The sequence below is a fragment of the Phocoena phocoena genome, chromosome 16 (assembly GCF_963924675.1).
Source record: "Phocoena phocoena chromosome 16, mPhoPho1.1, whole genome shotgun sequence".
Classification (NCBI taxonomy): Eukaryota; Metazoa; Chordata; class Mammalia; order Artiodactyla; family Phocoenidae; genus Phocoena; species Phocoena phocoena.
Window position 1 is genome coordinate 58385175 of NC_089234.1, and position 27664 is coordinate 58412838.

General features: G+C 36.0%; 1 protein-coding gene across 1 annotated transcript in view; it reads right to left on the bottom strand.

Annotated features, from left to right (window-relative positions):
* The window catches only part of ADK (adenosine kinase), a 451605-nt gene that overhangs the window by 83376 nt on the left and 340565 nt on the right, over positions 1-27664 (bottom strand). Inside the window, exon 7 of the mRNA XM_065893758.1 lies at positions 4541-4576. Within this exon, the coding sequence (XP_065749830.1) occupies positions 4541-4576 (36 nt within the window). The remainder of the gene's footprint in view (positions 1-4540; positions 4577-27664) is intronic.

The window sequence follows — 27664 nt, forward strand, 5'->3', positions numbered from 1 at the left end:
CAAATATTAAACAATACTGTCACAATCTACCTACTCTTATAGAATACCAATTGTGGTGTCTGCATACATTGCCTCACTTAACCACAGCGTATTCTGCTTTGTTTCCGAAATAGGAACTCCTATAATAATTATGGGGTTCATATGATGTGTCAGCCTCCATCCTGTCTCATACTACCTCCTCCTCACTCACTCCGTTCCAGTCACACTGGCCTCCTGTCAGTTCCTGGAGTACATAGTACATTATGTTCTTTCGTGTCTGTGGGCCTATGTACTCTTGTTCCCTCTGTTTGAAATTTGTTTCCCTATTGTTTGTTTGTTTTGCTTTTTTCTGTCATAGCTAGATATTTGTATTTTTCAAGCTTTCAAAGTGTTAGGCAGAAAGTCAGTGCTCAGCAAATATTTGTTGAATGAGTAAGTGATTAAATGAAGAGAATTTGAAGACTATCGTATCTCTTTCTGTTAATCTAGTGTTTTAAAACTGTTGTCATTTGGGACTCAGTCACCTAAGGAAGCAGCATTTTACTCTCTTAGCCAGCATGATCTGACTTAGTGTCTTATTTCCAGAAACTCTTGGTGATCATTCACTGCATTCTTTGTATTTGTAAGGAACACAGGAACCTTAGAAAAATCTTGGAGAATTCTTTGGGAATCAATACCTCCTGAAACTCTCTGGACTTGCTATCCAGTGCTGATCAGTGGAACTTTCTGTGATGATGTATATGTTTATATCTGCTCTGTCCAATATGGTAGTCCCTATCTACATATGCATGCACTTCCAATGTGCCAAGAGACTGAGGAACTGAATTTTAAATTTTATTTAATTTTAATTTAAATAGCCACACGTGGCTAGTAGATGCATATTGGATAGCACAATTCAAAACTTCCCTCTCTCAGTGGTATAAGATGATAGAGTTGTCATTGCTCAGAGAAAGACTACAAGCCTGGAAGCCTCTGGGTAGAGTCATGGGCTGTAGGGAAAGTAGGAAAATGTTAAAAGATTGCTTTATTTCCTCTATGGTTAGAAGTATTGTATTTTAGAGATCTAAAATAAGAAAATTAAAATTTGTTGCCTGGAGTAAAACTGAATAACTGATCCAATAGAAAAGGTATAAGTTATCTTCATCATTTGGCATATACTCTATTTCACTGAGAATGAAAATATAAAAAATATTTTTTATTTAGGTTTTGGAGGTATGCCCTTCACTTTAATTTAAATCAATTTTCAATACTGCTTTAAAAAGGTTTCATAATGAAACATGTTACTAAGTACCTTATTTTTATTTAGGTTCTAAAAATACAAACCTTTAATCAGTTCAAGATAAGGTTGATTTAAAAACACTGTAGTCTGAACCGATTTTCCAAAATACCAAAAGGCCTCACGAAACTTTTTACCCAAAGAATTGTCATTTTAAATTCTTAGCAGGTCTGTCATTTAAAACAGGGCACTATGCAATTTTCCATCAACCTATATATATATATAAAAAAATCCTCTCTCTTCTGCTTTGTGCTCTGCCCAGCTCCAGTTTTTATCTCATTCTCCAGTGCCCTCCTAAGCTGCCTCTTCTTACTGAAAATTGCCCAATTCATTTTAAAGATTTTTTTTTTTTTTTTTTTTTTGCGTTACGCGGGCCTCTCACTGTTGTGGCCTCTTCCGTTGCGGAGCACAGGCTCCGGACACCAGGCCCAGCGGCCATGGCTCACGGGCCTAGTCGCTCCGCGGCATGTGGGATCTTCCCGGACCAGGGCACGAACCGGTGTCCCCTGAATTGGCAGGCGGACTCTCAACCACTGCGCCACCAGGGAAGTCCAAGATTTTTTTCTTAAATAAAGATTATCTAAAATTTGCAGAGAAGCTAATCAGAATATCATAAACAATGCTGCTGAAGATATTTCCTGATGAATAAACAATGGTTATTTTTAGAGGCATTTAGATTGGTCTCTTAGCAGACAGATCACTAGTGGCAACACTCAGTGGCTTTGGGAACTGATTGGGATTTATAACAGAAAATGAGGGTAGGACAGTGGATTTGTGGGAAGAAAAAAATGCCCACCTTTCCTTTCTTTTTTAATTTTTTCATTTCTCTCCTCTCATTCATGCTCCAAATTAAGAGGTAAAATTAAAGTTGGGAAGAATAAGACAGATTTTGTCTAGTTTGTCACACTACACTTGAGAGCACTGACACATTTCCATAGACATTAAACTGTTAAGTGATTTATTCTTGTTTGAGTCTTTAAAAATACCAAGTTTCAAACCTATGCTTTCATATTCCTATCTAATGGACTTAGGAAACTTTCATGACATTTTAAAATCATTCAGTTTCTCTAGATAGCATGCCATACATGGATTATATTTTATTAACAATACTTACTTCAGGGTATTCTACTCATGGCTCTTACAGATTCTGTGATGCATATAATATTTTAGGGAACCCATGAAGGGACACGTCAAGACACTGTGTGCTTTAACCAATCTAACACATCTTTGTCAAATCACCAACTGAGTCATCTTGCTATGTCAGGAGGTAATAAGGTATCCTACTATAATCATCATCACTTTGTTTATATGCTGTAATCATTTATGGCAGATTTATGGTAAAAAGAAACAACTCTAGAATCAATGAGTAAGAACTAACGGAAAGGTTAATATGGTGCTGGTTAGTAGAAAATAGAAAAAGTAGTTTGTTGCTAAGACTGTATTTAAACCAGGCATATACAAAGCACATAGCTCAAGAGGGCAATAAAACTATGAATTAGTAAGGTTTAATAAACTATTAAAAATTATTATCAAGGTACTACTGAATCATGATCATTTGTTATACGTCATGTTATATTTCTAAACATCTACAAAATTGCTTATTTTCTAGAACCAAAATACATTTTTAAATGTTAGCACAGAAAATAGGACACAAATTTATACTCAGCAGACTTTTATCTTTGGAGAATTTTGATGTAACAACAGAGAGTATTAATTGCTAATACTGAAATTTCACATCAGTGAAACTTTAAAACATGGCTGAAAACATTTACGTATAGTTTCATGATCAAAACATTTGACTTTTAAATTGAATATTCCCTTCGTTATACTTAGTCCTGTATATCAATTGCCAGTTTGGGAAATGACAAAGTGAAACTTAAATTAGATAAAAATTACTTGGAAATCTTTATTCCTTCTTCTTCATGTGACTCAACCCCATATTCATGAGAATATGTTAAAACAAAAAAAGCAAACTCCCAAGAAACTATCAAAGTTGCCATTAATTGAGCATTATGAGGCAGAGTTTCATACCCTGATACAGTTTTTTTCATAAGATCTTGAGAGTAGAATACTTATACCACATGCTCACTATCTTCCTCCAAGAAAAGGAAGCCCTATGCCTGGTTGTCAAGGCCTATGACATGGATAACATACACATGTATCACTTTGTTGCTTGATAATGAATCTGTCTTTTGTACATTTAAATAACATTTCCATCACAATTTCATACAACACCTTTCTCTAAAGAGTTCAAAGTGAGCTTACTAATATATCCAGTCAATGCTCACAGCTTCTGTAGATGGTAGACAATACTGAGTATGCAAATAAGGAGAGAGTTTCTGTATGTTCCAGCTCTAGTCAGATTAAATGTTAAAAAATTACTACCATGAAACATTCCAAGTTGCTGTATAGAACACAGTATTCTATGTAATTCTAGCTAAATAAATATGATAGTCATAAAACTCACCAACTCAGTGAATTCTCTATCAATTAACCTGTGCTGAGATTAGTCAGTATTTCCTAATGATGGACTGGAAGGTAGATATTATGTAGGTAAAAACATAGTCTTGTCTACTATCTTAATTTTGCCAACAACAACCACATGGAGTTTGGAATCTTGACAAGATAATATTTCTATTTCTATGAGGAAAACAGAATCAATTATCTGGAAAGTAAAGCAAGTATCAATATTTTGTTTCAGAAAATGTATATGCTTTATGCTATCAAAAAAAAAGAAGAGAGAAGAAAAAAAAGAGATTCAAACAGGAAGTTTATATGAACAGTATTTAAATTAATCAGTTCCTAACAACTGTTAAGTACAACTTTTGGAAATTAATTTACATAATGATAATCTACATGTGGTAGGGTTGAAATTATTTAAATGACATTATATTTCACTATTTAGTCTTGCTCCACCACTGCTTTAGCAGTGAATCCTTATGAAATGTAATGCAGCTAATGAGGTAGCTTTTTAACTGAACAAACTGACAGGCCCCATATCTGCAGAGGCAGCTTGAAACCGTGCCCAACCTCTTGGCTTCCCAAGAGGCTTTTCAAAATTCAATAAATAACATCTGTAGGCGATGTTGGGTGCAGACCTAGCAGAGTGCGTCATAACACTGTGCTGGCAGAACAAAGAAACCATGACGACTGCCAAGTTTCCATGGCAACTGCTGCGAGGCTCTGAGAGTATAATAGCACATCAATCACTGTCCAAAAGAACTTCATTATCAGCTAGAAGAAACCTTTAGGATCTGTTTAGTGTACAATTGTGGGTTAACTCACCTCAAAGCCTTGCTCTCTAGCAAAAGTGGCAGCTTCCTGAAATAAAAAAAAGGAACAGTTAATTATAAAGTGCTAGGTAATGAAGAAATAATCCATTTTGAAACTCATTCAGTCTTCTTTTTACACAATTATCTCAATATATCCACATAGTTCAATTTTTATTCTTACACCAAAAAAAAAAAGATTTCTTTTTACCTTGGCATAAAAAAAAAGGCAGCATAATGTCAACACACTTCAGAAGTTGAAATAAGATATAGTACATGTTTTTACTGTAGCTGTCACTGTGAGTTCAGGTGTTTTGACCCCAGCAAAGAAAATCATTTGAAACCTAAGGAAGATGCTGATGGTTATGTTTTTAATTAAAACAGTACCTTACAGAAAAACGCAGAGAAAATACCTGTAGAGAAAAACGTCTGCTAAAAAATGTACAGATTCAGAAAACCCACCACTTTGTAATCCCTGATGAAATTTACTCAGGAAAGGATCATCAATGGATATTAAATTCATTAGGTGAAAGGATGACGGGGAACTGGGTATTTCATGGAATCAAAGTATCAAAGATCACATGCTGGTCATGGGGAGCAAAGTATAACTTTATAATACAAGGATCAAGCTGTCATCACTTTAACCCAGCGATCGATCCTATCACTTATCATTAATAATGGGATCACCAAAAACACTGTGTCTTCTGTAATGATGCAGTATAAGGTACACAGCATCAGCTATAAAGTTTTTAACATGAATTAATAAAAATTTTATTTAATAACTTGCAGTCTACAGGAAATATAGAGAATAGGAGAACAAGTTAAATGATACACTGAGAAAGCAAATGAACAAATCCATAATGCAGGACATTATACAGGACAAGTAGCTTGGTTTCTTCAATAAGTCAATGTTATGATAAAGTGGGCAGGGGAAAAATGACCAGGAGCAATATACAGATTTTAATTGTAAACTGTTTTGAAGAAACCAGCTATAAAATACATTTTGGGACAACTGGAGAAATCTGATTATGAAATGGGAATTAGATAATATTAAGAATTATCGATTTCATAAGGAAAATGTTCTAGATTTTTAGAGGTGCATCCTGAAGTATTCTGGGATAAAATGGCATGATATATGTAATTTATTTTAGAAAACTTAAAAAAAATAAAGTGAAGCAAAAATGGTAAAATGTTAATGACTGAATCTAGATGTATTCAGTATTACTATTTTTTTGGCCTGTTTGAAAATTTTTGTAATAAAAAGTCCCCACCCCCCCATTTCTCTTTGATAGAAGATGACAGGGTAACAGAAGTTGAACATCATTTAAAAAATACAGTTAAAAATTTTAAAACAATATTTTTCTGGATATTAAATATATCTTAAGGGCACAATCTGATGAACCTTACTATATACTCTAATGCCCTTATAATAGGTTATCAAATGACAAAAAACACATCTGTGTAACCAAATCCTTTCCCTTTCTTCACTCTGCTTTGCATATATATTTTCATTTAGTACTGATACAGAAAATGGAGGCAATATTACTTTTCCATTCCACTTCCCCCTTGAAAATGGAAAAAAAAAAAAAAAACTGCAGACAACTGTCAAGAGCCTCTACATCTTAACTTACATTCCTCCAAAATTATCTTTGCCAAGAGATATTAATAGAAGGATGGGATGTGAGCCTGAGTAGTGAGCAGATCCAACTAAAACGACTGCTGCACCAAGCCATGTAAGGCAGAAACTACAGTTAATGTCTCCAGCACAAATCTGGGTACTATCTACATGTTAAGGAAAACACAGGGAAGAAAAGTATGTATGCACTTATGGTCCAATATACTAATAGCATATAAATTTAAAGAACCACTTTGAGGGTTTGAAAAGGTTGAAATAGACGATTACAGCTGAACACTGAAGTTAATAGAAAGTGATAAGCTGAAAGTACAACTCCTTAGGCTGTTGACTACAGAAGCATAAGGCTGATAGAGTTAACCTTACTTGATATAGATTTTTAAAAAATGGAATTATGATCTTCACAATTGTTGCAAGCAAGGTTAGCCTCTCTGACAATTTACTTACACTAGAATCTTGTATACCAGAGTCAATAATATTTGCTAGCCTGGATGTCAAGGAAAAGGATAAAGTTCAAAAGATATCAACGTAGAACTTTTCCAAGCTGTCCAACTCAAGAACTAACCAAGCTAATTCTTATATGGAAAAGACAACTAAGAAGCCCTGCAAGAACTACTTATTTACATGGAACTTTATCAGAGGCACAAAAGAAACCTAGAGGACTATAAGACAAAGTTAATATGAAGAATCTGTATGACTGAAGTTGCACTAAGACATAAAAACTTAAAATTCACATACAGTAGTTAAGTTGCCTTTTTAATGTCCAGTTCTGCTCCCACAAATTTAAGAAGCTATCAACTGTGATCTGTTATGGTATAGTAGAACTGACTAATTGCAAGAAGGCACATTTATAAATGTCAGATCATTATTCTTTAAGGAAACTGGGCCCTAGGACACTTCCACATCTGTAAACTATTCCAAGCACCAACATATTTCTGACTGAGGAAGGACATGCTGAAGAAAAGTCAACTCAATTTTCTATCTTAGCGCCCCCTCACACAGGTTTGCAGAGCTGTGCCCTGTCACTGAAAAGCTAAGCACTTGTTCTATGGCTTAAAAAGATCTTATCTCCTGACTTCCTCCCACCTTCTTTTGATCTTGGGCTGGTGCCCCCAGTCACTCCATTAGAGAAGGCAGCTGGCTCACATCACTGCAGACTTTCCCACAGCTAACCTCTGATCTGAAGGTGTTTGTAGATACAATGATAGAACAACATTTATTTTTCCCTCTCAGCAAAACAAATAAAACAACACAGGGGAACAGTTTGACCCAGTAAGAATTTTAAGCAGAATTTTCGTCTTCAGATTCACTGCATGGAGGGACAGAAGGAAAAGGCATTAGGTCAGAAATCAGGGAAGAAAAAAGGGGCATAAATGGTGGGCAGAATAGTAAGACAGGTTCCAAATATCAAGGGTAATTCCAAGTGAACTGATCACACTAAATTGAAAAGGACTTTTTAGCGTGCCTTCGCAGTAAAAGTGAGAAAAGAAAACAAGCAAGTCTCCATCTGTGCTGCCCCAGGGCGCCACGTACTGAGTTTCACAAATCTAATGAAGCAGTCAAGTTAAAATCCAACCACAGAGTGAATGTGACATGTGGAGAACAGCTAGGGTTAGAATAGAGAAGCAGAGCGGTTCCTAATGCAGGTGATTATCCATGTGATAATCATTATATTTACAGGCTTTCTATTTTAGATCTGACATCAAAAATCACAAAGGAGGAGGGATTAAAGAAATAAACAACCGAAGCAGAGGCTTTCCTGCTCCCCTGAGAGTGCAGCACTTTCATTCATGCATGACAAGCAACAAAAGCAAAAGGCCAGGAAAGAGTATTTCTGAGAAGGCTGGATTTCACATTAACACTTCTTTCCATTTTGATAACTTTCACTATTATTCAGTTTCTCATACAGGTCACATTTTCAAAATCAGTTCCCATTGTTGTCTATGCTATAGTACAGTATCATTTTTGGTTTACAATGAATGATACTCACATAATATGTCTTTTACAACAACAAAGCCATTTTTTCCTTCCTGGAATTGAGTGTTGTGAATAAAATGACATATAATTAAAGTCTTAGACTCTCATCTACATCACGCTATTTAGGATTTGCATTAGGCTTGCTGCTTCACCAACCAGGCTAAAAGGATGAAACAACAACCAAGTATGGTTTTTTGAGTAGAGGTTTAAAAAAAAGCTGAAATTCGCGGTTAATGAAAACTATGGAATACTTACATTACGAGCTATTTAAAGGGATTAGCAAACCACTACCAAAAAGCACAATCCTCAGATTATACAGGAAAGGAAGGAAAAACTCAAGTGTGTGTCTGTGTGTATGAAAGACAACAATTTCCTTCATATTCAATTGAGAAGAAAACTGTTTTCTCTGCATTTTGTCTGATAATACCCTGATTTTATAGAGAATTATCTAATCACAAACCAAAACCATAACTAGTCCATATTGTTATTCTAATTCCAATTATTTGTTACTAGTTATATAGAAATACAAATGATTTCTGTGTATTGGCCTTATATCCTGACACTTTGCCAAATTTGCTTATTAGCTGTAGGAACTATTCTTTTGCTCCTGTAAAGAAAGATGTTCCTACTAACCATACTACAAAGTTATTTTAAGAATTTAGCAAATGCCTTAAAAAAATTACCTCTCTTTTCTCCAGGGTGATCTGAAGGGTATAAATACTAACTACCACCACTACCATAGCTCATAACCCTTGCTCTCCCATCCCTGCTCTACACTTCAAGGCACTGAACCCAGTTAGAGCTATTATCTGCTTGCTTATGTTACCACTCTACTTTCTGATAGTGGACATGAGGGGTTTTGGGTATAGGCTGAAACTTCATCGACCGAAGCAAAAAAGGGAGAAGACCCAACTTAGGACCAAAGAAAGGTAACCTGTGACTATCCACCGAAAGCAGCCCATCCATTCAAAACAAACTATTCTGTTACCCCTATGCAAACAGGAAGCAGAAAGTTCACTGGAGTTCCCATGGTCTTCACTCAAGTCATAGGAGTCCAGGGCTTTAGGAGAAGCCAAGGGAGAACCGAGTCACCAAAACAGTTCTGCTGTTTTGCTTGTTCATCTCTCCATCCAAATAGAATCTACCCTGCAAGGATAGTTTTAGGCTAACAGATACTATTATGCTAGAGGTATATCAGTGCTACAGCTGTTGCAGACCTTACAATGGTATTAGACTTTGACATGATAATATTTGAAACAATATTGTAAATCCTAATGGTGTGGTGTACATGAGAGTCTAAGATGGAATGTTATCTATGTCTGCCTTTCTCTGTATAAATCTATGTATAAAAATCTCTCTATATAAATAAAATTCTTAAATTTGTATATACATTTAGATGTATAATGCTTTTTTTGAAGGGCTTTAAATGCAAGATAGTACTGGTCAGGAGGCAGTTACAGCCAAATGGAAAGAGTACAGGGCTTAGAATCAGAAGACCTACACTAAGGTTGCTGTTTTACAGCTCATTTGATATGTAATCTTGAGCAAGTCGCTCAGTATATCAGTTTATATCAACACAACTGAGGTCAACAAAACCTACTGGATTGTTGCTAGGAATAAATAAAATATTTAATGTGAACTGTAAAATCATTTTGCCTGTTGAATTCAAGATCTTGGTAAGATCTTAGGATAATTTAAACAAATGAATTTCAGAGCATCCAGAGTACATTCAATGATTTGTCCTATCTGTGGATCATATGTGTAGTAGAGAAGCCTCTGAATTGGTTGCCTACTACATTGATCCCTAACTGGTGATGTTCAAATTCTTGTAAAATTCCCTCCCCTTTGAATGTGGGCTGGACCTAGTGACTTGCTTCTAACAAATATCTGACAAAAGTGATGGGATGTCTTGTTTGTCCATCCTCTTGCTCACACACTCTCACTCAGCTCTTGCTCTAGGGGAAATAAGCTGCCATGTTGTGAGGACCCCTATGGAGCGGCCCATGACTAACAACCAGAGAGGATCTAGGGCTTGCTAATAGCCATGTGAGTGAGCTTGGTAGTGAATACTCCCCAAGCAGAGATATGACTACAGCCCTGGCTGACATCCTGATTACAGCCTTGTAAGAGAATCTGATTCAGAGGCACCAAACTAAGCTGTGCCTGGATTCCCTATCCACATTTTAGACATGAGGAACCTAAGCCTTAGAGAGGTTAACTAACATGGCCCAATTCAGATATTTTCTCATTCAGATTATGCTAATCCTTAAAAAAAGGTCACAAAAATCAAATCAAACAAGCGTGGCTAACAAATCAATCGTAGGTGAGCAAATTATGGAAAGATAATTTAGATACATACTATCTAAATGGTTTTGTATACCTGGTTATGATTAACCATTTCTTAGCTGTAGCAGTGATATACCTCTAATTCATGCTGACATTTAATGATAAAGAACTACCAGCTGGGGGCTTCCCTGGTGGCGCAGTGGTTGAGAGTCTGCCTGCCAATGCAGGAGACACGGGTTCGTGCCCCAGTCTGGGAGGATCCCACATGCCGTGGAGCGGCTGGGCATGTGAGCCATGGCCGCTGAGCCTGTGCGTCTGGAGCCACAAGAGTGAGAGGCCTGCGTACCGCAAAAAAAAAAAAAAAAAAAAAAAAAAAGAACTACCGGCTGTTTATTTTTTCCTACAATATATTATAAAGACTTATGTTGCTTGAGCCTCTAAATATTTCTTCATGCTATCCTTCAGACTATGAATTACTTTTTCTTTATGCTATCTACAAAATCATTTATATATTTTCTCATGAAACTGCATTAATGTTATACTACTTTTAATATTAAACTATTTCTGAAGAGGAAAAGTTTTAATTTGAAAATAAAGTAAACAAAGCCTAGAGAAAATTGTTAAAGAAAATATAAATCTGGGAAACCCCTTTTAAAATGTTTCATTTACGAAAATATCTGCACTGGTTTTTCCAAACAATATAACATACAACTTTTGGGAGATTTTCAACCTGTACTCTGACATTTATTACCATATGCTTCCTGTCTGCAGAATGCTGAACAGAAATATTATTTAACATTTACCGAATGCCAAAAACTCTGTGGGGCAATGTATAAACTATAAAGACACGCATGGCCCCTATCCATTAGGTTTATAATAAAAATCAGATAAACAGTATATAAATTATACTTTCATAAACATGACTGAAAAAAAATTACTCAAATTACAAGCCAAAAAAAATTAGGTTTAGTTTAGAACATACTTAACCCTTTCACAAAATGATTTGATAGATGTGTCTATTCTACTAAGAAAAGTTGTTAATTCCCACTGTTAAGCATATTTAATGGTGGTAACTAAAGGAAAACAAGTTTAGGAAAAGTGCTTCATCAAAATTTGACTGACTAGCTATTTGGGCTAACTTATAGAATAATCCAAGTTTTTCAGTTGCTGAAGAAAGAAAAAAGAGATGCTAGCATAAGAAAATCATCAGGGTAGCAGGCCACTTATTGGGTATTTTATTTCCATTTTTAATGAGATAACATGTGCTTGGCATAATGAAGGCACTCAACAAATGTCAATTATTTTCCATATTTCATTTGATCCCCATGAAAATCCCGTAAAATAGGTATTCTTCTCCTTTCACAGATGAAAATCTGAAGGTTCAGAGACATTAAAATATATGTCCAAGACCAAAAAACAAGTAATTGTAATAGCTGGCATTTGGATTTGAGGCTTTCCAAATGGTTTGTGCTGGTCTGCTACTGATGAACTCTTTTAGCTGTTTTATGTCTGAAAAAGTCTTTATCTCGTTTTCATTTCTGAAAGATATTTTTACTGGGTATAGAATTCTAGGTTGACAATTTTTTTGTCTCAGTGTGCTAAGGTCCAGCTTGTTTTAGATGCATTCTTATCTTTGTTTCCCTGTACAGAATATGTCTTAAAAAAAAACCAACCTGTCTGCTTTTAAGATTATTTTAATCACTGATTTTATGCAATTTGATTATGATGTTCCTTGGTGTAGTTTTTTCCTTGTTTCTTTTGCAGTTTGTTGAGTTTCTTGGATTTGTGGGTTTATAGTTTTCTTCAAATTTGGAACATTTTCACTCTTTATTACTTCAAATATTGTTCTGTTTCTCCTCTCCAGGACTCCAAGTATGTATGTTAGGTCACTTGAAGTTGGCCAACCCCTGTATTATGCTATTAGTAGAATATTTGTAAGTTTTAAAACAGACATTTTTCTTCTTTACTGAATTAACAGTGAGGAACTGAAGGCCCTATGGTGAGCAGGCTACACAGCTTGTTAGCCTTAAGTAAAATGTATATCTTTAGACAGGTCTTGTTTCCTTCATTCACTGGCCAAAAAACCCCCTAAAACCTAAATCACTCATATTAATAAAAAGACAGTAAAAGACAAGATAAATAACCAATTCTTACAAGTTTAGACACATGTTTACATGCGGCAATGAGAAAGGTATTACTGATCAGTGCTAAACATTAGACCAAAAATGGAAAGGAAGACCTCATGATGGGGAGAAACTAGCATTCTTACTAAGTGTCTTTTTAATAATTCTTCTCCCTCAAATGTGCACCCGTGTCTTTTGCATTTTCCATATTCCATGCACGAAGCTTCCTAAAGTGTCAAGGTGTAATAATCACTGCCAAATCAATCCGACCTTCTGTGGCCACTCTGATGACGCTAATGGCAGAACCTGTCATAAAAGCTCCTCTACTCTTTGAGTCTCTTGGTCTTTTGAGGGAGAAGACGAAATAAAATTGGAAATCACAGTAACATTCACAACCCAAAATATTACTGAATTAAATTAAGAAAGAAACTTATAGGACTACACTGTGACTTATTAGCATAACAAAATATAGTAAAAAACAGAGAAGCATCTAGTTTCCTACCTCTAGTGGGGAAGGGGGGCTGGGGGCAGGAAAGGCAGTTCCTCTTCCTCCTCAGGTCAGAATTTTTAACCTATGGATATGTACATAACACATTCCATACAAGTATCACCAATAACCAGTATTATTTTCTTCCTTCTTACTAGGTGACTCACAATAATTATGCACAGGGTGTATTGTAATACTTATGTCTTAGAAAGAAGTCCAACACAGATAAACTTAGAATTTTCACAATGGTCAGTGGGAAGTAACAAAGATGGCCATGGCAGTAACAATGAATACAGGTCTCTCAAGGAAAGTAAAAAAAACAAAACCTACACCAAAAATGAAACTACAAAGAAGTCAAAGGGAAAAAAATCTAATGTGCATGAAAAACAAATCAGCCAAATGTCAGGCTACTAAAAAAATAATCACAGAAAGATGATAGAAAACACCCAACAGAGCATGTAGCAGGCCCTCCATAAAGGATTAATTGAAGGCATAATTCACCAATCCTTCCTCTATGATAAATAGGTTTAAAAAGATACTTTTGAATTGCTAGTACTGCATTTGATTATGAAGTGGGAGCCAATCATTAGTCTACAAACTAGACTCAAGAAATGTCTATCTTTCTACCTCACAAACATTATTTGTTTTCTTTTTCTTCTTTTGGTCACATCACACAGCTTGCAGGATTAGTTCCCTGACCAGGGATCAAACCCAGGCCCTTTGTAGTGGAAGCACAGAGTCCTAACAACTGAACCGCCAGGGAATACCGCCCCCCACCCTTTGTTCCTCACAAACCTTTTGTCAGAATCTGAGATAACACATTTTCTAATCCTAGTGCTTCCCTGTGTGTTTTGCTGTCTCTGTAACAAAGTATGAGTTTTCATTACATATTAACAAAATGCTGGGAAATGAAGGTAATTCAGCACAGAGGTAGTAATGAAGTGCTGACATTTAAAAAAAATTTTTTAAATTCAATTTTATTCACTTTTTTATACAGCAGGTTATTAGTTATCCATTTTATACATATTAGTGTATATATATCAATCCCAATCTCCCAATTCATCAGCCTCCCACGCCATCATTTCCCCCCTTGGGGTCCATACATTTGTTTTCTACATCTGTTTCTCTATTTCTGCCCTGCAAACTGGTTCATCTGTACCATTTTTCTGGGTTCCACATATGTGCGTTAATATAGGATATTTATTTTTCTCTTTCTGACTTACTTCACTCTGTATGACAGCCTGTAGATCCATCCACGTCTCTACAAATGATCCAAATTCATTCCTTTTTATGGCTGAGTAATATTCCATTGTATATATGTACCCCATCTTCTTTATCCATTTGTCTGTCGATGGGCATTTAGGTTGCTTCCATGACCTGGCTATTGTAAATAGTCCTGCCATGAACATTGGGGTGCATGTGTCTTTCTGAATTATGGTTTTCTCTGGGTATATGCCCAGTGGGGGATTGCTGGGTCATATGGTAATTCTAGTTTTAGTTTTTTAAGGAACCGCCATGCTGTTTTCCATAGTGGTTGCATCAATTTACATTCCCACCAACAGTGCAAGAGTGTTCTCCTTTCTCCACACCCTCTCCAGCATTTGTTGTTTGTAGATTTTCTGATGATGCCCATTCTTACTGGTGTGAGGTGATACCTCATTGTAGTTTTGATTTGCATTTCTCTAATAATTAGTGATGTTGAGCAGCTTTTCACGTGCTTCCTGGCCATCTGTATGTTTTCCTAGGAGAAAAGTCTATTTAGGTCTTCTGCCCATTTTTGGATTGGGTTGTTGTTGTTTTTTTTTCCCAGTAGGCAGGCCTATCACTGTTGTGGACTCTCCTGTTGCAGAGCACAGGCTCCAGACGCGCAGGCTCAGCGGCCATGGCTCACGGGCCCAGCTGCTCCGCGGCATGTGGGATCTTCCCAGACCGGGGCACGAACCCGCATCCCCTGCATCGGCAGGCGGACTCTCAATCATTGCGCCACCAGGGAAGCCCTTGTATTCCTTTTATTTCTTTTTCTTCTCTGATTGCCGTGGCTAGGACTTCCAAAACTATGTTGAATAATAGTGGCAAGAGTGGACATCCTTGTCTTGTTCCTGATCTTAGAGGAAATGCCTTCAGTTTTTCACCATTGAGAATGATGATTACTGTGGGTTTGTTGTATATGGCCTTTATTATGTTGAGGTAGGTTCCCTCTATGCCCACTTTCTGGAGAGTTTTTATCATAAATGGGTGTTGAATTTTGTCAAAAGCTTTTTCTGCATCTATTGAGATGATCATATGGTTTTTCTTCTTTAATTTGTTAATATGGTGTATCACATTGATTGATTTGTGTATATTGAAGAATCCTTGCATCCCTGGGATGAACTCCACTTGATTATGGTGTATGATCCTTTCAATGTGCTGTTGGATTCTGTTTGCTAGTGTTTTGTTGAGGATTTTTGCATCTATATTCATCAGTGATATTGGTCTGTAATTTCCTTTTTTTGTAGTATCTTTTTTAGTCTGGTTTTGGTATCAGGGTGATGGTGGCCTCACAGAATGAGTTTGGGAGTGTTCCTTCCTCTGCGATTTTTTGGAAGAGTTTGAGAAGGATGGGTGTTAGCTCTTCTCTAAATGTTTGATAGAATTCACCTGTGAAGCCATCTGGTCCTGGACTTTTGCTTGTTGGAAGATTTTTAATCACAGTTTCAATTTCATTACTTGTGATTGGTCTCTTCATATTTTCTATTTCTTTCTGGTTCAATCTTGGAAGGTTATACCTTTCTAAGAATTTGTCCATTTCTTCCAGCTTGTCCATTTCATTGGCATAGAGTTGCTTGTAGTAGTCTCTTAGGATGCTTTGTATTTCTGCGGTGTCTGTTGTAACTTCTCCTTTTTCATTTCTAATTTTATTGCTTTGAGTCCTCTCCCTCTTTTTCTTGATGAGTCTGGCTAATGGTTTATCAATTTTTTTTTATCTTCTCAAAGAACAAGCTTTTAGTTTTATTGATCTTTGCTATTGTTTTCTTTGTTTCTATTTCATTTAATTCTGCTCTGATCTTTATGATTTCTTTCCTTCTACTAACTTTGGGTTTCATTTGTTTTTCTTTCTCTAGTTCCTTTAGGTGTAAGTTTAGATTATTTATTTGACATTTTTCTTGTTTCTTGAGGTAGGCTTGTATTGCCATAAACTTCCCTCTTAGAACTGCTTTTGTTGCATCCCATAGGTTTTGGATTGTGTTTTTGCTGTCATTTGTCTCTAGGTATTTTTTGATTTCCTCTTTGATTTCTTCAGTGATCTCTTGGTTATTTAGTAACATATTGTTTAGCCTCCATGTGGTTGTGTTTTTTACATTTTTTTCCCCGTAACTGATTTATTTCTAATCTCATAGCATTGTGGTCAGATAAGATGCTTGATATGATTTCAATATTCTTAAATTTACTGAGGCTTGATTTGTGACCCAAGATGTGATCTATCCTGGAGAATGTTCCATGTGCAGTTGAGAAGAAAGTGTAATTCTGCTGTTTTTGGATGGAATGTCCTATAAATATCAATTAAATCTATCTGGCCTATTGTGTCATGTAAAGTTTGTATTTCCTTATTAATTTTCTGTTTGGATGATCTGTCCATTTGTGTAAGTGAGGTGTTAAAGTCCCCCACTATTACTGTGTTACTGTCGATTTCCTCTTTTATAGCTGTTAGCAGTTGCCTTATGTTTGAGGTACTCCTATGTTGGGTGCATATATATTTATAATTGTTGTATTTTCTTCTTGGATTGATCCCTTGATCATTATGTAATGTCCTTCCTTGTCTCTTGTAACGTTCTTTATTTTAAAGTCTATTTTATCTGATATGAGTATTGCTACACCAGCTTTCTTTAGAGTAATCTTGGTTGTAGGTTCTTCCCTTTCATCACTTTAAATATATCTTGCCACTCCCTTCTGGCTTGTAGAGTTTCTGTTGAGAAATCAGCTGTTAACCTTATGGGAGTTCCCTTGTATGTTATTTGTCGTTTTTCCCTTATTGCTTTCAATAATTTTTCTTTGTCTTTACTTTTTGTCAATTTGATTACTATGTGTCTTGGTGTGTTTTTCCTTGGGTTTATCCTGCCTGGGACTCTCTGCACTTCCTGGACTTGGGTGGCTATTTCCTTTCCCATGTTAGGGAATTTTTTGACTATAATCTCTTCAAATATTTTCTTGGGTCCTTTCTCTCTCTCTTCTGCTTCTCGGACTCCTATCATGCGAATGTTGTTGCGTTTAATGTTGTCCCAGAGGTCTCTTAGGTTGTCTTCATTTCTTTTTATTCTTTTTTATTTATTTTGTTCTGCAGCAGTGAATTCCACCATTCTGTCTTGCAGGTCACTTATTCGTTCTTCTGCCTCAGTTATTCTGCTATTGATTCCTTCTAGTGTATTTTTCCTTTCAGTTATTGTATTGTTCATCTCTGTTAGTTCTTTTATTCTTCTAGGTGTTTGTTCTCTAATTCTTCTAGGTCTTTATTAAACATTTCTTGCATCTTCTCAATCTCTGCCTCCATTCTTTTTCTGAGGTCCTGGATCATCTTCACTATCGTTATTCTGAATTCTTTTTCTGGAAGGTTTCCTATCTCCACTTCATTTAGCTGTTTTCCTCGGGTTTTATCTCGTTCCTTCGTCTGGTACATAGATGTACCTCTGCCTTTTCACCTTGTCTGTCTTTCTGTGAATGTGGTTTTTGTTCCACAGGCTGCAGGATTGTAGTTCTTCTTGCTTTTGCTGTCTGCTCTCTGGTCAGTGCCGGCATTTTTATTGTACTGAACCTTATAAAGTGATTGGGCTAACAGATGGGATTTTGTTAAAAGCAATTTTGACTTATTGCACATAGTATTACAAACTGGCTTCTACCTATATCCATTTTAGAAACTTTTCCCATTGGCCACCAATCTTGGCCTTTCTTTTTGACTTTTTCAAATAGGACTTGATGACTTTTCTAGAGGGATGAAGGGTGTCTGCATAGTGTAAAATTTAGGAATAATTATTTTAAGGAATAAAATGGGTACTCGTTTCCTTCTATCCCTTCAGAGGTGTAATTTCAATCTCTCTCTAAATTTCTCTGCATCACAAATTACTGTTCATTTCCTGAGTAAATATTTTCCCTCCTTCAGGTCCTTGGTCAGTTTCCCCCACTTACTCCTGCACATTTAAGCCCTTTTGTTTGGATTTTTCCAATTCCACTGGATAATTTAACAGGTGATAAAATGAGACTTTTTTTGATGCTTTAGGGTTTGAATTTTGCCATCCTCTCCTAGAAACACTCCTCCCTACTTTTCTGTTGCATATCATCTTTCCCTTTCTCTCTCACCTTTCTGTTGCTTATCTTCTTTCTCATTCATTACCTGCCCTATACAGTCTTATCTAGAAATTCAGCTATCAACTTTTCAATCTTTTCTCTTTATAGTTTTATGGGGTAATTTCCTTTATTCCTTTCGTTTGGTATCATTCTCAGATATCCTGCCTCACTTCCAGAGTCGCTTTGCACTTGACAGCTTCCAAATTCTGCCAAGTATATTTTACAAGCACAAGGCCTATAATATCTAGTCTTGTTTCCATTCTTACCGACAGAATACTAGGTCAGGCCTGTACTACCTCTTGCCTAGATTATTGCTATAGTGTTTTAATCAGTCTCTAGTACCAATCACACTCAGTTTGAATGTATCCTTACATTCCAACCATTAGATCCACCTTCCTAAATATCAACTCTGATTAGCCTTTGTTCAAAAAGCTACCTACTACTTCCTGAGAAAAGTCCCAATTCCATAGCCTGACTTTCAAAGGTCCTCCATAAAGTGCCCCTACTTTTCATTTCTAGCCTGATCTTTTACTATTCCCTTGTACATGTACCAGATGTCACTCAAACTAGAATACTTGCTATTCTCTGAACATGCCCCAGGCTTTTTTGCCTTCATGCTACCTTGCACATGTAGGCACTAAATGAATTAGAACACCCTTCAACCACCCTTGTCAAAATACTACCAGTCCCTCCAGGGTTCGTTCAGCCATCTTCTGCTTAATGGAAGCCTTCTTAAATTGTTCATGGTCTCTCCTTTCCCACCTCCAGAAGTGGCTTTCTGCATTGCAGAAGAGTTTTGCTCAATTTGTAAAGGCTTTTTTTTTTTTTTTTTTTTGCGGGCCTCTCACTGTTGTGGCCTCTCCCATTGCGGAGCACAGGCTCTGGACGTGCAGGCTCAGCGGCCATGGCTCACGGGCCCAGCCGCTCCACGGCATGTGGGATCTTCCCGGACCGTGGCACAAACCCGCGTCCCCTGCATTGGCAGGTGGACTCTCAACCACTGCGCCACCAGGGAAGCCCTGTAAAGGCTTCTTTTATGGCAGTTAGGTACAGACTGGAAACATAGTTATTTGTAGAGACAGCTTATCTCTCCTACTAGATTACAAACTCTTAGTGAAGAAACTCTTTTACACTTTGTATCCTCAAAACATCTAACATATTGCTCTGCCCAGAACAGATAATAAATCCTTGTTGATTTACCAAATGATAACGACAAAGCACTCACCTACATTAAGCAAAGAAGAAATAACTCTGCATTAGATCAGCAATGACTTGATTTGTTGTGCTTCATACTCTTATTTTAGGGATCTCAGGGCTCTGTATATTCTTCTATTACTTTATTTCTTCCACTGCATTATAATTTACTTACGTGGTCTATTTTCTCCCCTAGCTTATAAGTTTCATAAGAACTAAGTTTTATATCATATCTTAGAATTGTGCCTGACACATAGTATGAATTAAATACACGAGCGCTGAAATGAGTTATACTGATTTAAAAGAATCTTATTTTAAAAGGTAAAAGATTTTTCTACTCATGTGTATTGAGCTTTTCTAGAACAGGATCTAAGATTTGGCTAAAAACTTAGTAAATTGCTAGCCTCATGTGTTTCGTGAGAGTATTCACGCAATATGTATATCGTGCCATTTCTGCAGTTCTCCTGTTTTGGGAAGTTACCATAAAGGATTTTGGCATTTGTCTCTTTTCCAAGGATCACACAAATAATCAGGGAAATAGTTTTTCCTGGAAGAATAACTGACTCTGAAATATTAAACTATATTTTCAAAGATATATACATTCTAGACATCACTGGCAGATACTGGATATTAAAGGGTATAATATAGCTCAACAAAGATAAGCACCAATATTTATGATAGAAGTAGCAAGAATTGAGAAAAATCAACAAAAATAACAAAACAAAACCCACAAAACAACCCCCTACATACGGATTAAAAAACGGGTAAATAGCAAGTCTCAACTCAGTTTGAGGACTTCGTAAGTTATCAACTAAGCAATTTTATGACAAGCTACTATTTTATTTTGCTGACACACATGGTAATTAGAAAATTTATAGCATGTAGGATAGAAACACAGGTCAAATTAGCTTATAAACAGCAACAACCCATTACAGTACATTTCAAAACTTTAAAATGACACTTTTGTTTTCTTTAGCAAATAAATGCTAATACCTCCATTGTAATATATGTCATTTTTTCACTGCCAGTGCACATATCCTTATAGAAACCACTCCATACATGTGTAGCTCAAGACCCAATGCTAAATTTTGTTTCAAAAGAAGAGATTATATAAATTGATCTTATGTGTTAAGTGTTTGAAGGACAAGATCTGAGTCAGATAGCAAATCCCTTGGAAACAAAGCTGGAGCAATGGTAACAATCCTAAAAACCTTGTTGTGAAAGGAATGATCTGAGTTACATCTCTAATTAACATGCACTACACCTCACAAACAAGGAAAGTCAATTCTTCATTAGCCAGAGTAGATTAGAGATGGTTCAGACACAACAGGGGCCCGCCTGAGACGTGCTCACCAACCCAGCAGAGTCTGGTAATTAGGCAGTATTGGATTAGCAGTAGCAGGGATGAAGGCAAGGAGCCTGGATTTAGGAGCTTTATCTCCCACTTCCACTTCAAACAGAATAATTCACTGTATCACTACCATGGTTAACCTTCACCTGGACAACCAACACTTAACAATGGTTTTGTTATTATAGAGATTTTTAGTTATCAATAACTTCTCTTCCTGCTCTGCTACCTTTACATTATCCTCTGCTATTTAATAGGTGATGGCAATCTATTTCTCTTTTTTTGAAAGGATTGCAAGGGAAGTCAAGAGTCACAAAAAAGCAAAACTACATTCTTGAGAAAGAAACTACATAAATTGCACATATGAAAAAATACTAACATACTCAAGTTCTATTTAAGGTTTTTCAGGAGCATCCTAAATAACTCAGTGTATTATCGTACAGAGCATCTGAGAACATAGTTGCCACAGAACATGAAATAATTTTCTGTGTAATTGTGTAAGAAAAATAAGCCCTCAACATATCCAATGTATATGTTTTGCTTTGTCCCCAAAGCAAAACATATACATTGGATATTCTATAGATATTGCCTAAAATGTGAAATCTGGTAACTGTAATAGGTTCAGAACAGGCATTTCATAATTGATGAATATCTCCAGCCTCAATGTAACCACCATGATAATGTTAGTCAGATACTATTGAGTGCTGGATAGGCATGGGAGTTGTTGGACTTCTCTTGGTTGTAATGACCTGGATAGATTTTTGATTGTCTGTTGTAGGAATAAAGGGAGGCGGTAGCAATAACCATTGTCCAACTGCTTCAAGAATTTTAGCAACCAATGAACATATTAGATACCATTTATTTCCATAGTTACATGGCACTGTGCTAGACTCATCTGATTAATCAAAAATAAGGAAAGAAAAGAAAAAAAAATAAGGGAAGAAGAATTAAGATGAAAGCAAAAATTAAAGTCAGAGTGCAGTATGCTGTAATGGAAGTTAAAAGGAAAGAAAACAAAAGAAAAGGCATTATGGCGGAAGCAGAATTTGATATAAATCTATCAATAAAAGGATAGGTAAAATTTTAGGTGAAGGTGTATATAGGGAAGGACAGGGAGGTATGGAAAATGAGAGGTGTGTCCTGAGACTAGCGAGCGGTCCAATAAGGGATGAATAGAGGACAGGAAAACACTGAGATTTTAAAGATAGATTTACTCTGTAATGAGTTCGGAGACTGGATTTAATTCATTTAACTATGTGGTAAGTAGACGGAGAAGGTGAGAAATATTAAGGTTTCTGAGAGGGTAGGTACCCTTATTAGGACTACATTTCAGAAAGATTAATTTATCTAGCAGCAATATACAGACTGCATGTAAAAGGGAAGACAAGTGAAGATTTTTAGATGGCAGATCAGAAAACAGGTGATAAATACAAAATATTTTAACTCAAAGAGCAAAGTACAGAAATGACAAGTTATAAGATAAACACAATATAATGAATTTCAGGCAAACAATCTTTTCTAGGCTTTCCTTCCGTGCTCCATAAAATAAAATCAAAGAATCCTGCACTTAAAATGAAGAAACTTGGATTCTAGTTCTTACTTTGCCTCTTACTTTACCTCTAGTGTGACTCTGGGCAAGACATAAACTCTCTTTCTCAGGTTTCCTCATCTTGCAAATGAGAGGCTTATAACACTTCCTAAAGTCCTTCTAAGTCTAAAATTCAGTGACCATAAAAATGAGTTTTTGGAAGGTCTCTAACAACCACAGGGAGGGTTCCTTAAGCAAGAAGTCCAGAGGCTCTATTAAGAAATGACTGGCCTAAATCAGTGAGATTTAAATATCTGTCATTTACTGCTCATACCTTTTTGTAAAAGGTAAAGTAACTTTTCAGAAGACAGTAAAAGATTCATTCCTTCTTGCTAAAAGCCAAAATTCAAGAAACCTTTTGCGTTATTCATGTATACTTAAAACAAACTCTTGCCAAGAAAAACAAACTGCAAAACATGGAGGTTGGAAAATGTGAATCACCACTGATATTAAAACCAACATTTGATAATTATGTTGCAATTTCAAACTACTGCTGAATCCCATTAGGTTTAAACATAAATTCAATAAGAATTTATGATTTTATAAATGGCATTTAAATGTATTCAGAAGTAGAAACAAGAACCATCTGACAGAGAAGTGATTGTGGTTAAAACGAAAAGAAGGAGAAAATAAAGACATAAGGAGGCCAGAAGGTGAAAGAGAGGAAGGATATAGAAATAGGCTGAAAGTGAATGCAGTACAGTAATGATTCTGAGGCAAATTTATCTTCTGTACTATGCATTTTCATACCTGATAGGATTCTGAATTAATACTACAATAAAAGATGAGGCACCTGTCATTTAAGAAGCAGAAATTATTACAGCAGAACTTTTATGCCAAGTTCTTCTTCCACATTTTTAGAAATATGGAAATATGCACCACATGAATGAAAAATAACAATTTGGCCTTTATTCCACATCCAATTTGGACTTTATTTAACTGTTTTCTAAAATTTTTATTCTATCTTATTTTTAATCATATTCATTTATCTGAAAAATAGAATTGCAAGTGGCGTCTTATTATACTGTTCCCCTTCCTAAGATAAGAGTTATTCTTTATTGTTGATATGACCACTTGTTTAAAAATTGTATCATAAGCAGTATCATAATCTTGAATTGTTAAAATCTTTAACTGTCTCATTCAGTTAGTTGAGATAACTCAACAAGCCCATATGAAGGATCCAGTAATGTTCCTGGAGCACTACAGTACTGGAGCTAGGCTGAATTCTAAGACCCATGATTTGACCTTCCAGGCTCTAACTCCCCATTTTTGAACCTGTTTACTTTCACCTGACCTTTTAAAACCATATTTTAAATAATTTAGGGCCTCACAAGGACCTTTTCTGTCCATGCTATTCATACTCAGCAATTTTCTAAGGGCCCTTGGGCACAAAATAGGGAAGGAAGAGAGTAAAAAGTCAACCTTGAAGGGTCAACAGAAAATATTCAACACAGAAAATTAGATCTAAGCTACTGAAGTCACCAGGCTTAGCTAAAACTTTCACGCCGGGGAAGGAGCAGAGCCACTGAACTTTAAGGGCTAAGGGTTGGGGATCTAGAACAAAACAAACACACACACAAAAGCCTACTTCCAATACAAAATAATGTACATATAACCAAGTACATGATAGTATAATATATAAAAGTTGAGAAATAATATACCAAAATGGTGAGAAAATTCAAAGAGCTATAAAAAAATGGAATAAGGTTAGTCAGGAAAGGTTTGTTAGAGAAAAAGGATTTCTGTGTTGGACCTTGAAAGAGCATCCTGAGAAGAAAAACAAAGCAAAAGCATAAAAGTATAAAGTATTACAGAATTCTAAGAGAATCACAGGACTGGGGCACATGGGCCATCAAAGAGAATAGATGAAACACCATTAGTTTTCCTGGGCTTGAGAAGGTTTTCAGGTTTTGAAAATTAAAGGTAAAATGTAATATAGTGTTTTCTTTTTTCAAGTGGCTTTCCTCCAAATCTTGATCGGCTTGTTTAATTTAAATAGCCTTTTCTGGGAGATTTCTGAGATTCTGGCTTTTGACTCTAAGCAAAGAACTGTTAGAAGCCAAAGATGTAGAAACAGAGAGATGCTTGGGGAAGTTGATAAGTGAAATGGGTGGTTTTTCTAGAAGTAATTGTTAGGAAATTATTATACAACAGTATCCACTAAAGTAGGAGCTTTCAAGTTTTCTTGACAGCAACCACAGTAAAATACTCACTTTATTTTGCTTTTTTTTTTATTTACATCTTTATTGGAGTATAATTTCTTTACAATGGTGTGTTAGTTTCTGCTTTATAACAAAGTGAATCAGTTATACATATACATATGTTCCCATATCTCTTCCCTCTTCAGTCTCCCTCCCTCCCACCCTCCCTATCCCACCTTTCTAGGTGGTCACAAAGCACCGAGCTGATCTCCCTGTGCTATGTGGCTGCTTCCCACTAGCTAGCTATTTTACATTTGGTAGTGTATATATGTCCATGCCACTCTCTCACTTTGTCACAGCTTACCCTTCCCCTCCCCATATCCTCAAGTAGGTCTGCGTCTTTATTCCCATCTTACCCCGAGGTTCTTCATGACATTTCTTTGCAACATGCCATACACAGACATATGTATACATGCATTTATATAAATGTACATTCTTATACCTTTTATACTTATTTCATTCAGAATTGCTAATTTTGTCCCCTGAAGTGAAACTAAGAATATCATTTACAAAGTAACATGGCCCTTTGGAACTCAGACTTAAGAAAGTTTCTTGAGGGCATTAAAAAAAAAAAAATTATTTATTTGGCTGCTCCAAGTCTTAGTTGAGGCACACGGGATCTTCGTTGCCCCGTGTGGGATCTTTTAGTTGCAGCATATGGGATCTAGTTTCCTGACCAGGAATTGAACCTGGGCCCCCTGCACTGGGAGCTTGGAGTCTTAGCCACTGGACTACCAGGGAAGTCCCCTTTGAGGGCATTTTATACAGTGAGTAGTATATAGTAAGTGCTCAATATATTAATCCATCCTTTCACTTACCAAGCACTCACTATGTACCAGGAACTATTAAGGAACTATTAATATAGAAGAGACTATTAAGGGGGACCTAACTGAGATTTGGTGGTGTGGATGAGGAAGGAATCTCTAAAGAGAATGATATTTAAGTTGACACCTAAAGAATGAATAATAGTTAGCTAGGTGAATAATACTAAATAACAGGGTAAAAATAGGTGAAGACAGAGGTAAGAGCATGTGCAAAGAGACTGCGAGGAGAAAGAGAGTTCAATGGTTTTTAAACTGGAAATGGGCCAGCAAGGCAGGAGATCAGTTTTTGGAGAGATGGTATTATGAATTCTGAATTTTCTTCGATGTGAAAAAACAGAATAAAGCCAATGCCCACGACACAACATAACCAAACAAAGAAAAAATCCAGAAACCAAATTGAATTCTGCCCTTGACCTGGTTTGTAAGGACAGTTTTAAAGTTATAGAGCATAAAATATAATGCAAGTGTACTTGACACAAAGAATGCTGATTTAATTTCTTGCCAAATCAGGCATTTATTGAAAGCACATGTACCACACTAAAAAGGATCCTAAAATTTTATGTGCCACATTTGATAAGAGATCTAATTTATATTCTGGCATTTAGCTAGAAGCCTGGATTAGTGATGCAGCAACATAACAAGGACTTCAATTTTATAGTTATGTTATATGCACTTGGTCACTGGCAATTCCAACTAGTTCAAACCGATGCACTGATTTCAAAACAAAGGTTATGGGTCAGGAACAAGGAGACTAAGACTATGAAAACGAAACAAATTGCTAATCAGTGAAAGTGTATTTATACGCATTCCAATATACTCTAGTCCTTGAATCATCCCGAAAACAGAACCCTTCATTCTTTTTCTACCTGCTCCAATTACCCTAGTTCTTTGTCAAGTACCCTACAGACATATACTTTAAAAAAATAGGTCTATATTCCTTTAAAAATGCCATGTGGACTTATTTATTCAAAAAGCATTTATTAAGCATCTATTATGCATCAGCCAGTGGGCCATTAAAAACAAACAAACAAAAAAACTCCCCCATGAATCATGTCCTTGTATTTCCCCAGTACTGATACTTTCCATAATTAATGCTGATGTTTCCCTGTCTCACTTTCCTACTAGACTGTCAATCCTGCTTACCATTGTATCAAGAGAAGTGTTAGGCACACAGCAGACATTTAAATCTTCTTTGAATTAATAAATGGTTTTTACAGACCTTTAGTGGTGAGGTTATGGAAATGCTCAAGAACATCAAATATAAACAATTAAGCACAAAAAAAACTCACAACCAAATTTCAGTTAAACTAAGCTATAGACCATAATATCAAAGGGTAAATTCTAGGGTTCCTTTATAAAAAATTACAAGGTAAAGGTAGGAGGCAAGGCAATGAAGAAACTGTAAAACTATGTCACTAATCCTTTTGAGATCTCTTAGAACATGTTTTTAATCCTCCAAAGAGGACAAAATTCATTCTCATAAAAGCCACCTCTACAAAGTTCGTTAAATATCCAGATTTTCAGTTGTGCACCCTAAGAAGCATATTTCTACATACCAGGATCTCTCATACATAGTAACATTACAAACTGGCAATTAGTTTAATTGAACTAAAAATGGAGTACTTTCAGTGTTCTACCTATATTCTTAGATAAACCTTGCAGAGCTTTAGGTGAAAGACTGACTCAACTAAAATATTATATCCCTAAATGAGATATTTCAAGTATTAAAAAAAAAAATTCACAGCCTTTCTAGGCTTTAGATTTTACACCTGCAAAATGAAGGGATAGATTCAGATAGCCTCTTGAGGAAACCCTTCTATTTTATGACCAGCAACAAAGCTTATTTTCTGAGTGTGAATGGAGCTACTGTAAATGATTATTAGGGTTACCAGTTGCAGGGAAACTATTTTTTGTGAATTACAGTTGAGATAAGAATTATTGTTTAAATCATGTCTAAATGATTAAGATGGCTTTTTTTTTTTTTTTTGACATATCAGCTTGGTTAGGCTGAGCTATCTTCCCCAGGTATTCAACCAAGTCCTATTCTAGCTTCTACTGGGATGGAATTCTGCAGATGAAATCAGAGTCCGTAATTAGTTGACTTTAAGTTAATCAAAGGGAGATTATCCCAGGTGGGCCTGACTTAATTAGGTGACCACTATA